The sequence below is a fragment of the Nannobrachium achirus genome (genome assembly GCF_963921795.1).
Source record: "Nannobrachium achirus genome assembly, chromosome: 22".
NCBI lineage: Eukaryota > Metazoa > Chordata > Actinopteri > Myctophiformes > Myctophidae > Nannobrachium > Nannobrachium achirus.
In genome coordinates, this window is record NC_137829.1 from 19,805,610 (window position 1) to 19,824,063 (window position 18,454).

The window sequence follows — 18,454 nt, forward strand, 5'->3', positions numbered from 1 at the left end:
TCAGCTCAATCCCACTCGACGCCGGACGTCCTTCAGTGCCGGAGAGGCCAGTTCCCGGGCCCTGAGCGTCCCCTGGGCCAACAGCGCCTCCAGGTATCCCTGGTCTGCCCTCAGCCTCTCTATCTCCTCCCTGATGGGCGTCAGTCTTTGGACGACCGCCTCGCACACCAGGCTCTTGTAGGCGCCCGTGTCCAGGCCCGTCGCCTGCCCCAGCACCTCCTCGACACTGATGCCCGCCATGGCGGCGTGGATGGTGACCAGGTTGGACACGCCCGGGCGCGCCTCTGGGTCAAAGGTCACCTCGGAGGTGAAGTCAGTGACGGCGCGGCGGATCTTGAGGGCGATGTCGTCAGGCGAGTCGGTCAGGTTGATGGTGGCCATCTTCTGCGTGTCCGACTTGGACATCTTGGAGGTAGGGTCGCGCAGGGATTTGACCTTTCGTGTTGAGCCTGTGGGAGAGAAGAGAAACGAAAATTGAGCAAGAGTCGTCTTAAATAACGCCACAGCTAAATCATCTGGACGGTTCGCAGAAAGATCTTTCAATGAACAACGTCACCACAAGAGAAAAACCTACACAGTAAAATCCCTTGGTCCATTTTGGTTACATTTGTACACTCTAAGACAAGTGTTACATTGACTCTCAGAATTCTGTATAATTCAGCATACTGTAGCTCAGACAGCATTACAGAGCTTCAATGAGTCAGTGCTGAGGCAGGTACAATGTACTTGTGGGAGCAGCCGTAGCCGAGCGAGCAGAGAGGCCGCCAGGGAATCGGAAGGTTGCCGGTTCGACCCTCAGCTCACCCAGCATACAAGTATGTCTCTGGGCACCCTGTTTTCCCATTCAGGTTAAAAACTAAGGCCGTTTTAAAACATGGCAGGCCAGAGTAAAGGGTTATTAGATTGTAAGTGTGCCCATGACCATGGGTGGCGTGCCAATGTGCAAGAATAGAAATATTGACACCTAAATGTTAGGTGTTTATTCATTAGATTAGCTGCAGCTGTACTGCTGTCATCACAGTATACTCTAAGGTCAATCTTATGTAGCCTAACTGATTTTTTGCCTGCTGTACATTTTAACCTGAATCGTAAAACAAACTACAAAATCATACAGCCTAGGGTTCCACCTATAACCCCTAGCAGCCCCCCCCCCCCCCAAATAGCTAATAGTTAGCTCACAACTTTCCACTTTTCTCTTTCACCTCAATCGCAGTAACATCCGTATACACCACGTCATCGCATCACCAATACTTTTTTCTTTTTTTTTCAAAACTTTTTTTTTTCCCAAATTTTTTCTCTCTCAAAAAAACCTTTTTTTTTCTCAAAAAACTTTTTTTTTCTCAAAAACCTTTTTTTCTCAAAAACCTTTTTTTCTCAAAAAACTATTTTTTCTCAAAAACTATTTTTTCTCAAAAAACTATTTTTTCTCAAAAAACTATTTTTTTCAAAACTTTTTTTTTTTACCCATATTTGGCCATTACACACACCACACTGCCGCAACATGGCGGTGAGGGCCGCGCAGCGGCCTGAACTCTAGACTTTTGCGGCCCAAAGGGCCGCAAACTTCTAGTTCATTATGAAGTGGTAACGTTAGCGTTTTCTCGTCATCAGTTGATGCTTCACATCCATATGGGTCAAGCTGCCATGCTCATTTGTTTACTTTTTGGAACACCGTTCTTGTACATTATGACACGATATTAAACACGTCTATGGGAATTCAGAATGGGGAGACGGACGTAGGATTCGTAATTACGTCAGACTTTGGTGCTCTACTGCTGTCTTTCATTCTTATATCACCACTTTCCTGCAGGTCTGCAGCTTGCCATACGTCCTTTGCTGTATTGATTGTCATACACGCTAACCCAGGACAATTAAGCACAGCCCGTCTCCCTCGCATTCCTTGTTTAGAAGAGAAACGTCAATAAACTACTGTTGCAATCTGAACGCAAATAAACACTGCCCTCTCTGGGGAACAATGGTTTCATTAGTGTACTGTCAGCGACTACCGGGTAGCGTGCGAGTGTTCAGATGACAAGCAGGCCGTGGCGGCATCGGGTGACTGTCGGGAAGCCAAGGATTCCTGGTTGTTTATCGGCCCCATCCTTTCTGCCACGGTGCCAGAACATCCAGTGTCTTTCTGTGTCATTATGAGCTGTCCCCACATCCTCCCAATACGTTCCAACGCTCGCCTCCGAGCCCGGGCCCCTCCCCACCGCCACCTCCACTCGTCAAATCTGCACCGCGTCATTTCTCTCCAACGTCCCTATTGTTCTCCCATCGTGGCCCTCCCTCCCTTCTTTATTCTAGGCAAAATTATTGAGGACGTCGTTGATTAGGTTTCAAAGAGACGCGCTGTGATCGCCGGGATCCACTCTGACGTCTCGTTGCTGGAGTTGAAGCGACGATGAGGGGAATCGACAGAGAAGGAACAATGAGGAGAGCTGCAGCGAGACTGTGTTACACACAGTTTGTGTTTGTGTGCGCGTATGCATGTGTGTGTGTGTGCGTGTTTGTTTTTGTATGACTACTTCTGAGGACATCAACATTTTAGAACAGCAATTCAATACAGTACATCTCATTTTTATCTTTTTTATTTTCCTATTTAAATCTAAGCCTAATGCCTGACTTATACTTAGTTGTGCGCTGGTGTCATAAACATTAGGCATAATTCCAACCTCAACCTAACACCTGAATGTCCGAATCCCAACCTGGATCTTTTCCTAATTGTAAGGCAAAATCTAAAAATAATCGTATTTACCGTCACCATAAAACAAACATTTCTCTCTGAGATACTTGTGGGGACATTTGGGGGCTCTCACAAGTATAGTAATGGAACTGCATAGAATATAAGCGCACACACACACACACACACACACACACACACACACACACACACACACACACACACACACACACACACACACACACACACACACACACACACACACACACACACACACACACACACACACACACACACACACACACACACACACACGCCAAATTGCTGCATGCACTGCACACACGCAGAAACCCCATCTCTGAAGTCATCTTGAGGACATCTCCCAAATCTATTATCACTCTATTATTCAGATATATGAGAGAGGGAACAGCTCTTTAATCAAAGGTCCCCTCCATGCATGGATGGCTACATCTTGTGTTTTTATGATGCCAGTAATTAAGGAGAAGAGGAACAGGGGGTATCTGAGTACAGGGGGGGTTCCCCCTCCGCATCAGAACATGCTAGCCATGTGTGTGTGTGTGTGTGTGTGTGTGTGTGTGTGTGTGTGTGTGTGTGTGTGTGTGTGTGTGTGTGTGTGTGTGTGTGTGTGTGTGTGTGTGTGTGCGTGCGCGTGCGTGCGCGTGAGCGAGCATGAGAGACTGAAAGGAAAAGCATTCAGGCATGTGTCCTTCGGTGTACTGTACACAGCTCATGTCTCTCCATGTCAGTGTAGGTTGTAAGACATGCATATGCATACAAGACATAGAAATAATTCATATATATATACCGGTACATACATTATATATATTTGGTTAAGTATCATGCATTATCAGTGTTGTACCCGAACGCGTTCAATGAACGATCGTTCACGAACACGTTCATATTTTGGGCGAACGTGAACTGAACGCTCTTTTGTTTCCGCTTGGTGAACGCTATTGTCAAACGCATTCATTCTGACGTCCATGAACGGCGCTCGTCGGCTCGTTCGCTCGTTCGGTCCGCGGTCTTCTGTCCTCGCGTCTTTCTTTTCATTCACACTTCACATTATGCTCCAAATAACACCCGCAGCTGCAGAAGACCTCGCGAAAATTGATATGTGAGCGGACAGAGGCGCGCCTCGGTGCGGTCTGCCTGGGTGCTTCTCTTCTTCCTTGTTACGTCTCGCAAGTTGCAACGCAAGTAAAGCCTGACTACTTCGCTGTGTTGCATGCCGAAAATAGCTGATCTGCAAGCTAACAACGTGTCGCATCCACAAGACAACGTGAGCTTGTAGAGCAGCTATTTTAACCAACGCTTAAACATGCAGATGGATGCGACGTTTAGAAACCTGACTTCACAATAAGCCCCTTTTCCACTGCAGCTTTAGCACCACACCACACCACATAAAAATATCTACATTTTTCATTACACAAAAGTAGCCCTATTTCTAAGAAACAAATTGACCCTTAACTGTGATTATAATACAATATAAATTTGTATTACAACTATCCTAAATTATAATACACTATAATGGATTATAACTGTGATTATAAAACACTAGGCAATAGTAGGCATATAAAGTATATGTATTACTATGATAATTATAATACACTATAACAGATTATGATAGTGGTTATAACACAATAGAATCTATTATCGTGTATTGCAACTATATCCTGCTGGTCTAAATGAAAAGTCAGTGAGTGGTCAGTCATTATGAGGGTGCAGGAAGACTGGGCACTATTGGTGGGCACCTAAATATTGTGGGCACTTCAATATTAAGTTGGATGAAATACAGTAATTGCTGTGTGTGGTTCTATTTGGGCTGTGTCAATAATTTTGACAAATAATAGCTTGCAGCAACGTAAAAAAACATTTGAATGGACAAAAGTATAAAAATATTATGGTTAAAAAAAGAACTAAAAAGAACTAAGTTAGTTCATTTTGGGGAACATGAACTTTAGTTCAAAATGTAGAATTATGAACTAGGAAATGAACTAGAAGTGTTGAACTTGAACTAGTTCATTTTGAAAGTGAACTTTCCCAACACTGTGCATTATATAGTGTAACGTGTGCATGCGTGTAATGAAGAGAGGATACATGTTGAAGACACACACACACACACACACACACACACACACACACACACACACACACACACACACACACACACACACACACACACACACACACACACACACACACACACACACACACACACACACACACACACACACACACACACACACACACACGTGTGTGTATGTCCCCACACATCCGACAGTCTGACTCCCATACACATTTGTCAAAACTCACCTGTTCAAACTGGCCTACTCACTCTAATTTACTCACATTTGTTTACTTATCATATTTTAGCTATATTGGTTTATATTGATGAATTCTTTGTCTGGTTTAATGAGAATTGGAATTTAATTAGAATTGTGCGGCGACCTTGGGTGTTCTGAAAGGCGTCTTCAAATAAAACACATTATTATTATTTTATGTGTTTTGCTGCACGTGTGTTTGTGTGTGTTCTGACTGAGCAGAGAGCTTGGTTCAGGGAACGTGTGTAGGGCTGTCACGATTATGACATTTTACATGACGATTCATTGTCACTCATACAATTGCGATTAATGATTTAATGTATTTTTGTTGTTGACAATTACATTTGTGTTTGGCTTGTAGACTCTGATGTTGCACATGGCAGATGTGACACATATAAATATATACAAAGAAATGGTTGACATATTTGTCAACTTTATACTTAAATGTCGATTGTGGAAATAGCCGACCTACAAGCTTACAACGCGTCGCTTCATGACACGTTGTGAGCTTGTAGATCTGCTATTTCCACTATTTTTTGAAAATGTTTAAAAATATATGAAATGTTTCAACATGGAAACGATTATGACAAAAATAATTGCGATTATGTCAAATAATTGCGATTAGACCAGGGGTTTTCAAAGTGGGTGATGGGGCACCCTGGGGTGCCGCGACGGTAGTCCAGGGGTGCCGCGAGATAATTTGATAATATTTGGAATTTATTTGGACACTTGAAAAAATATTTTGTATCATTTTAAACTTGAAGTACAAAGTTGTTTTCAGTCAGTTTTAACCAAAATGTCTATTATCTCAATGTTTTCCTCGCAACATAATCACTAAGATATCGTCACTGTCGGGCAGATACCTTGTATCTCCAAGTTTCAAATGTGTACGTCTTTTGCCCTGCTTCATCATACAAGACTGTCGCACAAAACTGGTCTACGATCTACAAGCACACAACGCCTCGCGATGCGAGGCGTTGTGTGCTTGTAGATCTGCTGTTTTCACTAGTTAAGTACATTTTAATGATTTTAACGGTTTTGGACATACAAGGTTTCCACCCGACAACGACGATATGCTATAAATATAAGGTGCTGGGAGTGAAAATTATAATGTAGGGGTGCCTCAGATTAAAAAAAATATTCATGGGGTGCCCTGAGACAAAAAAGTTTGGGAACCCCTGGATTAGACAATTATGTAATAATTTTGACAGGCCTAAGCGTGAGTGTTCTTACTGAGAAGAGCGCGTGGTTCAGGGAAGGTGTTTCCATAGCGGTGGTTAAAGATGCGAGCCAGGTCCTGGGCCAGCTCCAGGTGTTGGACCTGGTCCTCCCCCACGGGAACATGAGTGGACCTGATCCACAGCACAACAACAACCACAGGGAACAAACAGTACATCGTCACTGTCAGGTGAAAACCTCATGTGTCCCAAACTGTTACTTTTCGTTATTATCTCGCCACTGCCGGGCAGAAACCTTGTTTCTACCACTTTTTGTGGTCACATGTTCAGATACTGGATTCTGATTGGCTTAAAACAGTGGTAAATCAGTCAACAACCTTGAGTTGGCTCATGGACCCCGCCCACTGTTGTGTTGCAGTTGTAACATTTCCAAATAACCTTGCAAGTTACAACTGTGCTTTCTTTCATTTATATGGTAGTGGTAGAAAAGCAATTTACTGGCTTACAAATGGCTTACATCTTCAATAGGGATGGAGCTCGAAACAAGGGTCCGCTACAAACCCGATTACGAATGTATTATTGAGAACCTGGTATCAATAAGCTTTGGGCTTATCAAGCTTGTTATCGAGCATAGCGGCCCATGATGTCATGTTTAAACAATCAAGACAAGAGGCGATCAAGAAATTATTACAGTACTATTCATCATATAAAGTCATTTAACACTTATTGCACACTAATGAATGATTGTTTTAATGATATTTAATGATATTTGTTACTTTTGTCACTGTCATCTTCATAGATGGTGGTCAGCCACAAACTCACAGTCACAACAACTGGCCAATACAAAAAGATACCAGTTCTATTCAGAATTAGTCTTTTCATCTTTCCACAAATTTTTAGAAAACGCTCAAAAGTGGGCTCGATTGATTGATCAATAAGGTGCTCATTATCAATAAAAAAATAACAAGCTCCATCCCTAATTTTCAAGTTTCACATTTCTATGTTTTATTTTTGTAAATTAAAGGCCTACATTATAAAAAAGTGTCACACAAAAATCTTTGAAAATACAAAATAGCAGATCTACAAGCACACAACGCCTCTCGATATTGAATCATTTTTCTGGGGATCCCCTGAAACCCCCCCTCAAGGACCCCTGGAGGTCCCCGGACCCTAATTTTGGGAACCAATGGTGCATGTAACCATAAACAATGGTGTACTACATGCGCTGTGTTATGACCGGTTCTAAAATGTGGGCTTCCGGCGCCATTTTAGAGTTTGAGACGTTTGATTTATTCCATTTCATATAGTTAATATGTAAAAGTTGCTGCTAAAGAAAGTTGCTGCTGAGAAAACCAAACGCCCAAACAAGTTGATCTTAAAACCACCACCCTGACCACGCCAACACAAAGGCACACAACTGATCATGTGTTACTTTGGAAAACATGTAAATGTAAATGCTAAACACAAATGTTGCGTTTAGTTATTGTACAATATTAGCCACGCTGTACCTATGTACTTAAAATAAATCTGTTAATTTGTTCTCCAACGTGATCGTGATAAATGACTGCTTCTCAAATTCTGTTAATTAGAAAAACGAATGAATATAGACGTACGTGCCATAATGAAATAACTATAATTTAACATTCTGCCTCCAAACAGCATCTCTGTAAAATGTAGACTAACATGTTTTAATGTAGAATCAACATTTGGAATCAGTCAAGTACACAATGTTTAATACTCTGCACTCTGCAGTAAAAATCCTTCTCAGCCATAAAAACTAAGAAAATGCATATTCCAGCAACCAAGTACACTGCTGTACTGGCAACAGCACCAGACTGGATGTACTGTATATCGTTGCTGTTGGACAGAAACCACCCATCTCTGTTTTAACTTTTTGTGTTTTTTTGAAAATGAATGATTGAATGAATTATTACCCTACTTGATCACAATACAGCCTTACAGAAAAGCATCAAAAGTAGCAGATCTTCAAGCTCGAAACATGGCTTGAAGCGGCGCGTTTCAAGCTTGTAGATCTGCTTCTTTTGAATTTGAATCCCGAAAAGTTAGGTTTTGGACGGAAGGTTTCCACTCGACAGAGACGATATTATAAAACAATACTAAAGCAATCATACAAATATTGTAATAATCATGTCAAGTAGATCAAATTAAGGAAGATAAAGGCACATTCACTAAAGTGTCCGGGTGCAGTTCAAGACAAATTCAAATGAAGATTTTTATGAATAAAATAATAATCCATACACCGGTTGCAGATCGGCAATAAACCACTGGTGCATATGACCAAAGTCTGGACCATATTTAAGTGGATTAAAGTCAAACCAAAAGATAAACTGGACTGATAATGATGCATGTTTAAAAAAAGAAAAAAAGGTTCACTGACAAGGTTCACATAAACAGGTCACCATACAAAGCATCAACAGCAAAAAGTTGAATCTAAGAAAGTAACAATCACGTCACATTAAACTGTAGTAGTATTGACTAGTTTGTGTTCTGGCGTAGATCGTGGCATGCCGAAACGCAGAGGCTCGGAGAGCCGAACACGGATTATGTGCACGCTAAAAGACACATGGAAAACACAAACAATACTGTACAAAATACACACACACACACACACACACACACACACACACACACACACACACACACACACACACACACACACACACACACACACACACACACACACACACACACACACACACACACACACACACACACACACATCTGATGAACAGAGAGGGATAAAGCTCACTTGTAAAGCAGAATGTCAGCTGCCTGGAGGACGGGGTACGTGTACAGACCCACACTGCCTTCACCCTTCTGCTTGCTCTTCATCTGGTGAACAACACAGGACGGAAGGAAGGAAGGAAGGAAGAGAGAAAGAAAGAAAGGAAGAGAGAAAGAAAGAAAGAAATAGGTTTTGTTCCAGGGAGGGACCCCAGAAGAAAAGATTTTAGATTAAAAAAAATTCAAACAATATATAACCTACAGTATATTCAAAGATTTGCACACATGTTCACGATTTAAAAGAAATAGCAGATCTACAAGCTCATAGAGCGGCATGAAGTGACACGCTATGAGCTTGTATAGCTGTTATTTTTGAATAGCCAACCAAAATCACACTGATGCTTTCACAGTTTTAATGCATTCATTAATTCTTCATGTAAATAATATATAAGAGCAAAATGTACTTTTGTACAACTCCTCTGACATTGCAGCTCCTCAGTAACACCGATAAGCAACACTAGCGATAAAAAGAATACATCATGAACCCTAGTATCCATATTCTGGGGGGTACGTTGAGACAAAATTGCAGATTGGCTATTTTCAGTAAACAGATTTGGTATAGAGGGGAAAAACGGAAGGGGCCTAGTATAGACCCCTGCGGTACTCCGGTCAACGATGTAGGTAGGGTAAGTAGTTAAAGGAACTACTTTCCCCTCCCCAACAAGAATGCATTGTCACTTTCACGAGTCAGGGATTCTCAGTAAAATGGCGGCACGGCTGACTTCACACCCGGGTCGTTTCTCACAACGTTTGAGCTCAACTCATCTGTTCAGAGTAAACAAAAGGTGTTTTCTGCATAGCGGCGAAGCCCAGAGAACCGTTGGCCTTCCATTCCCCGCGGCTCCTGTATTAAAACTGCATGTGGTCCATGAAAATCACTGTAATTATGAGAACGTTTGGGGGAGAAAAAAGAAAAGAAAAAAAATCTGGCAGGTGGAACAGAAGGTTCTGAGAAACAAACAATAAAATGAACAATAGGGGATGCTGGATAAACTCAGGAGAACGGGGAATAAAATAAACATTATGGCTATTCTCTTGGGTATTGAAACTAATAAATGGTCAACGTGGTGAACTGAAAGTAATTGATTCAATAACAAAATGGTTGACATTGGGGTGTGTGGCATATCACAGCACACCACAAATCGGCACATAAGTTTAAATGATGTTATTTATTTTATCACCTAAGATAAAGTGACCATATAACACTAAATTTGAGTTTACAACTAGGTTCGTAAAAGAGTTGGCTGTGAGAAAGCTCCTCGCTCATACAATGGTAAAGCCAATGCCGTAGACTGGCTGCCTGCTTTGGTGTTGGTATTAAAAAGTAGACTGTTTACTATTTTAAGATGTTCAACTACACTACACTTAATGGCCTCTAGTTTCAGGGTGGTAAACTGGCACACTCAGCCTATAAATACCCAGTGCAGCGGTTCTCCCTGTTCTAAATTAATTATAGGTTATATTTATTTAATATAGGGCTGCATATCGACTATCTTCTCAGCGATTATTTTCCGTCAATGACTTTACACATCAACAAATTAACGTGAAATAATTCTACTTATTCTTTTTTTAATTAATATTCAATTAAGTCTCAGTAGCCAATTATTATAATAAAAGGTGAAATTGTTGACCATCTTTCAAAAATAGTGAAAATTGCCTATCTACACTGCTCAAAAAAAAAAACGCATAATCATTGCAATGTAACTCCAAGTCAATCACACTTTTGGGATATCAACCTGGCCAGTTAGGAAGCAACACTGATTATGAATCAGTTTCATCTGCTGTTGTGCAAATGGAAAAGACAACAGGTGAAAATGAGGCAATTTGCAAGACAACCCCTAAAAAAGGAATGGTTTTGCAGGTGGTGGCCACGGACCATTTGCCTGTCCTCATCCTTTCTGGCAGATTTTTGGTTAGTTTTGGATTTTGCCAGTGCCCTGACCACTAGAGGTAGCATGAGGCGGTATCTGCAACCCACAGAAGTTGCTCAGGTAGTGCTGCTCATCCAGGATGGCACATCAATGCGCACTGTGGCAAGAAGGTTTGCTGTGTCTCCCAGCACAGTGTCCAGAGCATGGAGGCGATACCAGGAGACAGGCCAGTACACCAGGAGACGTGGAGGGGGCCGTAGGAGGACAACAACCCAGCCGCAGGACCGCTATCTGGTCCTTTGTGCAAGGAGGAACAGGAGGAGCACTGCCGAGCCCTACAAAACGACCTTCAGCAGGCCACTAATGTGAATGTTTCTGCTCAAACTGTGAGAAACAGATAGATAGATAGATAGATACCTTTATTATCCCAAGGGGGAAATTCAGTTGTCCAGTTGTAGCACAGCAGTATACAGTTATTTACAAAGTTACAGAGAAGTAGGAAAAGATAGATAAGAGTAAAAAACAAGAGCAGTACAGTACCAAAAAAGAGAAGGTGCATCAATAGAGGGGGCGAATTAAATATAAGTATATATACATAAAGACTCCATGATGGTGGTATGAGGGCCCGACGTTCACAAGTGGGGCCTGTGCTCACAGCCCAACACCGTGCAGCCCGATTGACATTTGCCAGAGAACACATGGACTGGCAGGTCTATGTTGGGTTTTTTGGGTGTTCCCTTTATTTTTTTGAGCAGTGGTACTATCTTACACTTATGCTTTTTTTATGTACGTTTTCACCTATAATGACTTGCACAAAATATGGATACCAGATTGAAAGAGGTTAACTGTTGCAGCCCTATTGGTAAACGACTAATCAGTAATATTGGACATAATGAAGTTTTCCACCCGACTGAAACAAGATTGTAATATATCTCCACAGTTCCGGGCCGGGCGACCACACAATGTTCCTTCAACAGTGCTGAAATTCCCAATAATTGTTGCTAACCTTTCCTGATGTGGGTGCTGTGATTGATTGATTGATTGAAGGCTTTATTAGAAGTTTGCATAGGAAAATGTACAGATTCATGACGGTACAGTTCACTGGTACAAGGTCTACTAAAAGGAGATCCATGAAAAGACTAAGCTTATTTCAACAGGAAACCATTAAAGTATCTCATATAAATGAGATACTGGGGGGGCTGATTATTGACTGAGTAGGGTTAGGGTTAGTGAGTAAAATCGTGAGGGGAGATGCTGTGCTTGTGTCTCAATGGAAGAGTAGGGAGACCACCTCCAACCACTGCACATGTACTACTTATTGTATTAACATACTCTACCAATGATGTTCTACTCATTAAAATACATGAGTTATGGGCGGCAGCTTTAACTCTGAGAGTGTATGAAACTAACCAAATGGACCACGAGTTACAATTTATAAATTTACACTGAATTAAAAAAATTAACACTTGTAACTCTGTGTAACTCTCCAGACTTGCAATTTCCAATTGCATCTTTCTAGTTCTACTTGCTATGCAGTTTAAAACCGTAACAGAAATGTTGTTTGCTTTAAGGAATCGACTTATTTTCTACTCTTGAATAAACAATAAAATATATCAAATAACGTGTCACACATCAGGTTAATGTCTCTACCTTCTATTGTTCATATCCCTCAATATTTTTGTGATTAGATGTAAAGCACATTTTTATCTATTTTTTTTTTTTTTACATTGTTTCGATGAGTGCTCTATAAACCATTAAACCGGGAAAGCTTCTGTCATTTTAGAGTTTAGCTTTGGATATAGCAGAAAATAGCAGATCTATAAGCTTGTACATCTGCTATTTATGAGCATTTAAAAAGAAATCTTGAAAGTGTTTGAAAATCACACCAGTGTAAACTGAGCGGATCCACATATTTCCATATATTTAATGAAAGTCAACAGAGAAAATGTATTCACGAATACATTTACATAAATAGCACGCATGCGTGTCCTGATGAAGCCGGTCGATTTGACATATGGCCCAAGCGCGTGCCACCAAAACTGTGGAAGGAGTAGCGCGGCAAAAAATAGGTTTACTTAGGAGACGATGGAAGATGGATTAGAGTTGGACAAGTACTATAGTCTGGTTGCCCTCCACACAAATAAAGTGTATTGTTTTTTTACCTTCCACTGTGGTAGGTGTCTGAGTCGAGGCATGCTGGTGAGACAGCCGAGGATCCACGACAGCTCTGCATGTTCAGGCACCTGCAGGCGGACATATTTAAAACAGACCCATCAATATCATACGTTCTGTGGATTAAAGAAAAGACAGTTACACAGTAAACTCCTGTACACACAGACCCAAATGGACCTGCAAGGGTACATTTGTTTCCATTTGTACACCCTCTGTGTTAGATTAAGTCACCAGACAACGATACTGCCCACATACAGTAGGCCTATAGAGAGAAAATAATTAAACAAGACATTGATTGATTGAAGATTGTATTAGAAGGTTGCATAGGAAAAAGCAGTTTCATGACAGTACAGTTCACTGGTACAAGGTCAACTAAAAGGAGATCCTAGTAAGCTTTACAGTTTATTTATACAGGATCCCTTTATGTATCTCATATGACTTTGAAAGACAGACGATAGAATACAGTACTATGCATAGGATATCATCAATAACAAAAAAGAAAGAAGAGGTTAAGAAGAAGACAACATGTATTTCTCAAAGTTAAATAAGGCAAATGATAAATTGTACAACTTAAAATTTGTTTGAATGTGGACTCGTTCAGAGATTTTATACCACTGAATGAAACGTAAGTGTAGATTGTGTGTAAACAGCATAGATATACTCATTACCCTCTGAATACTCTGGGGGCCAGGGTGACTCCCTTGCACCTCCAAGTGGTCAGGACGGGTACTACTATGTTTCCTTCTAGTGTGCCACTTTTAAACAGGTCAGAGTCTGGCCTCAGAGCAAAGGACAAGATGCTGCTACCAGTATGATGCTTCAGGCCTCTCACTTAGTGCAGTGGTTCTCAACCTGTGGGTCGGAACCCCCTGGGGGTCCCCAAAATATTTTGGGGGGGCCCCGAGATGATTAACTTAATGTGCAACATTGTTTTCTCTCTCAACAGTAAACAAACCAACATAAAGTTTAAGTGTATAGAGGGTATCTGCATATTTCTAAAGTGACAATTTAAGGACTTTTAATACTTCTAAAATGGCAAATTAAACATCGGTCAAATTGTCAAACATTAGAGACCGAGATTGTGAAAATAGCCGATCTACTTGCTCACAACGCATCACGTTTCGAGGCGTTGTGAGCATGTAGATCGTCTATTTTCACAATAGAACCATGATATACCAGTATGATGCTGCAGGCATCTAAACCTTTCCATGCCAAGGACCCCCATCTGATAATTTTTTGTGCCAGGGACCCCCAGAAGAGAAGATTATGTGTTCAAAATCTATTCTAAATGATTAGTTTAACAAATGTTTCTGAGATTTCTCAAGCTGCAGCGCTGTGACTGTGAGCAATTATTTTTTATAGTCAACGGAGAAATGGATAAAATGATTGTGATACTGATAAGCTAACTTCTCTGTTGGGGGTTTGCAGTAACAACTCCAGTTTGCATCAGGCCCAAACCATCTCTCATGTCCTCAGAGACACACATCACCAAAAACAGAGAGATAGAGAGAGAGAAAGAGAGAGAGAGAGAGAAAGAGAGAGAGAGAGAGAGAGAGAGAGAGAGGAGGAAGACTGCCATGGTATTTTTTGCGGGAGGAAAGGCGAAAAAAAGGGGGGCGAAAAATCCCTCAGCTTCAGAGAATTAAACTTTATGGCAGCTGGCGATATGACCATCATCTCTCGTCTGCTTTAAGAGGATTCTGGAGCTTGTGTGACGTCAACGGGCAGATAGCAGGAGGCATGAGCCCAGATTCTACGCTCCACACGCCAGGTGGGCGAGGGTGTATTTATTACAGCGTCCACGTTGGGCCAAGGGACGGGACAGATGTCGAGGCGAGGGGATAACCATCGTCGGGGATGGATACGGGCCCGGGGCGTAATAAAAGTGGGGTTTTTAGGAAGGCTTTGGGAGGAACAGGCAGTCCATTCATACGCCGGGGCGCATGGCGTGTCTTTTAAAGCGCCGTTTTCCCAAACAGTGGATTCGGGGCCGATGTTTGGGTTGTGGACCAATTTTTATGGGTAAACAAACCCTTTTTTGTGTCTTCCTTTAAGAATACTGTATATATAAATATACATATTATTTCAAAAGATTTGAAAAAGATTCCAACATATTTCAACTTTTTTTAAGAAGTAGTGAAAATAGATGATCTACAAGCACGCTAATGTTTTCTCACTCAACAGTAAACAAATCAACAAAGTTTAAATGTAGGCTATATGCACATTATAAAGTGACAATTTAAGGACTTTTTAATACCTCTAAAATGCCATAAAAAACATTAGCCAAATTGTCAAATATTAGAGGCAGAAATTGTGAAAATAGCCGATCTAGATCTGCTATTTTCACAATAGAACCTTGTTATACAAAATGTAATGCCTCAACTCTTAGTGCTCCTCAGCTAAAATATGATGATTTTGGGGGTCGCGGCCTGAAAAGGTTGAGAACCACTGCATTAGACTGCTGCATGGTGACATGGCATGGCATGGGCCGGGGATGCACGTTCCCCAGGGCTGACAGACTCCACACTCCACCATGAAAAACAAAAAGCCTGGGACAGGCAGTCGCTTCTGCACAGTAGATCAACCTCTCCTGCTCTTGTTTCGGTAAGTGCGGCACAGAGAGCCAAGATATTCCAATAAAAAAAGAAAGAAAAAAGCCCTGGCGCTGGAGCACTTGCGGCGAGGGCGGAACTTTTACGGCTACAATACACGCGCATTTGCAAACACACACACACACACAGGCACGGGAGGGCGCACGCACCCACACACATACACGAGATACGAGTCGTTCTTCTGTGCACGTGCACACGACACCGACGTGTACAGATGAACGCGTGCACGAGCACACGTACAAAAACACCCACGTGATCTCGCTCGCTCTCGTTCCGTCTCTCGCACACTCTCGCCTCTCTTCCATTGGTTTGTAATGTGCCGTCCGGGGCGGGCGAATGTTTGATGACTGCCGCAAGAGACAGATTTCCAGCAAAGGATAATAAAGTTCTTTATTTCTCTCCCTCTCTTTCTTTCACACACTCACACTCACACACACTCACACTCACACACACACACACACACACACACACACACAACACACACACACACAGAGAACCAGCACGTGCACTTGATTTGAGCTCATCGCTATCTTTTTTCCCCTTTCTGTGTGTTTCAGTGAAGTCAGGTGTTTTCTTTGGGTCCTCATCATATTTGTACATGTGGAGCGTGTTCAATGGGAGGTCCTTCTCACTGCCAAGTTATGTAGCATGAAGATAAACGTGAACAAGAACAGTGCTCCGCGTGTCTGCGTGTCTGCGCGAGTGTGTGTGTGTGTGTGTGTGTGTGTGTGTGTGTGTGTGTGTGTGTGTGCAGCAGGGGAATACAGATGGACTGGACTATCATCACACATATGGCATCACCTTAACTCCCTCTTTTCTTTTCTCCCCCTCGCACTCTCTCACACACACACGATAGACTGAACCAAGCAAAAACCCACTTTCTCTGTGTCGAAGGGAAAGCCAAGACAGCTGTTCTTACGATGAATTCAAACCCCACCCCTTGGAGAGAAAAAAATAATAAAAAAAGAAGAGACTTTTTCACCCAAAAAGTAAAAGAAGAATCTGTTGAAATCCTGCCCGGCGTAAATCTATTATTATTCTTTCTTGGCTCCTTGGTGTGGCCGAGGCAGGAGTTAATGCCGGTTTATGGTAGTGTGTTTTCATAGGCCCTGTGAATTTGCGAGGCAGCCGGAGCAGATAAGAATGGGAGAAGTGATAAAAGTAAAGCATTCTGCGGGCGGCCGGCGCAGGGTAAACACCAGAGCGCCGGCGGCACGCAAAAGTAAACATTCAAAAGATGGCTGCCACTCTGGCTGAGTCTCCCCGATGACAAGGCCTGGAGAGAGACCAAAGGAGGCCATCTTTAAACGCACAGATGCATGCATACTACTGTACACAGATGCACTGGGGCACGCAGAAAGATGCACAAAGATAAGCGTGCACACACACAGACATGCAAATACACACAGAGGGAGTGAGCGAGAGAGAGAGACACTCACAAAGAAGCATGCGCAAGAATATTAACCACTTAATGTATATACTATATATGTATACTGTCATACGGTGAATAGCGAAAACACAACTCATTGTGAGCTTGTAGATCTTCTTTTTTCGCTGCTCATTCTAAAACAAATTATACCTGCTGAAATACAGTGAAAATTCTTGCATATAATGACATGCCCAAAACAGGGATGCCAGGCTGAAACTGGTTAAATCAATTCCACCCATCCATCATCCCGTCACACATCCATCCATCCATCCAGCTCTCCACCTGTCCAGCTGTCATCTTTCTTTCTTTCCATCCATTCATCCATCAACTCCACCCTCCAGCCTCCACCCACCTGTGACTGCTGGAACAGTATGGAGGTGTTTGGGTCTATCCCACAGGCCAGCAGGCTGGCTGCCATGTCCAGAATGTTGAGCCTCAGTTGGGCAGGCTCCTGCGGCTGGGTGAGGGAGTGCAGGTCTACGATGCTGTACAGCACCGAGGGATAGCGGCCCTGCAGGGAGGGAGGGGAGTCACCCACGCATCATGACATTTTAGCTGGCCATTAATTGCCATACAAACGATGTAATTGTGCTTGTGGAAATGAACATACAGAGAATAACCTTATGCGACTCCCTAATCGGGAGATAAGCGACCGTAGGTGGCTTATCTCCACAAATAGGGCAAAAATTTGTTTTTCCTAAATCTTCCTGATCCATGTTGATGACATGAGTGTAGACATGCTGTGTAGTGATATTTGTGATTTTAGGGCCAAAACTGTAGGAGCAGTGTCCAAAAATGTGTTTTAAAAATCAGCCTGAAGGTGGCGCTAGAATAGGGCCATGTGAGAAATGAGGGGTGGGGTCTCCGCGTTGCCTTGGCGGACTAATAGGTACCGGGCCCGGCTCTCCCGGACGCTCCTAGCCCGAGTTACGGCATTTTATGTGCGCTGCAGTGGCAGGGGGTCCTCCACTGGGGGCGCCACCACTTTTGCATCCGTTCTGGAGCACCAGGAGTCGGTGGTCCCCGGGAATTCCCCGTGAGCAGCCCCGTTGGGGTGGTCATTTGGTCATTTTTGCACATTTGGTCATTTTTTACATCTGGGGGTCCCCCAGGGACCTGGGGGTCCCTGGGGCTCCGGGGGTCCTTGGAGGTTGTAGTTTGGCAGGCAAGGAGTGTGTGTGTAAAATCTGGCATGGATCGGGTCAACGGGTGCGGAGATATAAGCAGGGAAAAAGTGTGACGTGTGAGCACATTTGGTCATTTTTTACATCTGGGGGTCCCCCAGGGACCTGGGGGTCCCTGGGGCTCCGGGGGTCCTTGGAGGTTGTAGTTTGGCAGTCAAGGAGTGTGTGTGCAAAATTT

General features: G+C 42.7%; 1 protein-coding gene across 1 annotated transcript; it reads right to left on the reverse strand.

The window, feature by feature from the left end:
* On the reverse strand, window positions 1-17,525 carry wars2 (tryptophanyl tRNA synthetase 2, mitochondrial; the record flags this gene model as incomplete). The annotated part of the gene is made up of 5 exons (XM_080753009.1): window positions 17,445-17,525; window positions 13,042-13,122; window positions 8,974-9,056; window positions 6,259-6,377; window positions 1-449 (listed from the first exon to the last, which is right to left on the reverse strand). Exons 1-5 carry the CDS (start codon window positions 17,508-17,510, stop codon window positions 1-3), a joined length of 798 nt encoding a protein of 265 aa, XP_080609135.1. The 5' UTR covers window positions 17,511-17,525.
* Window positions 17,526-18,454: the final 929 nt, after the last annotated feature.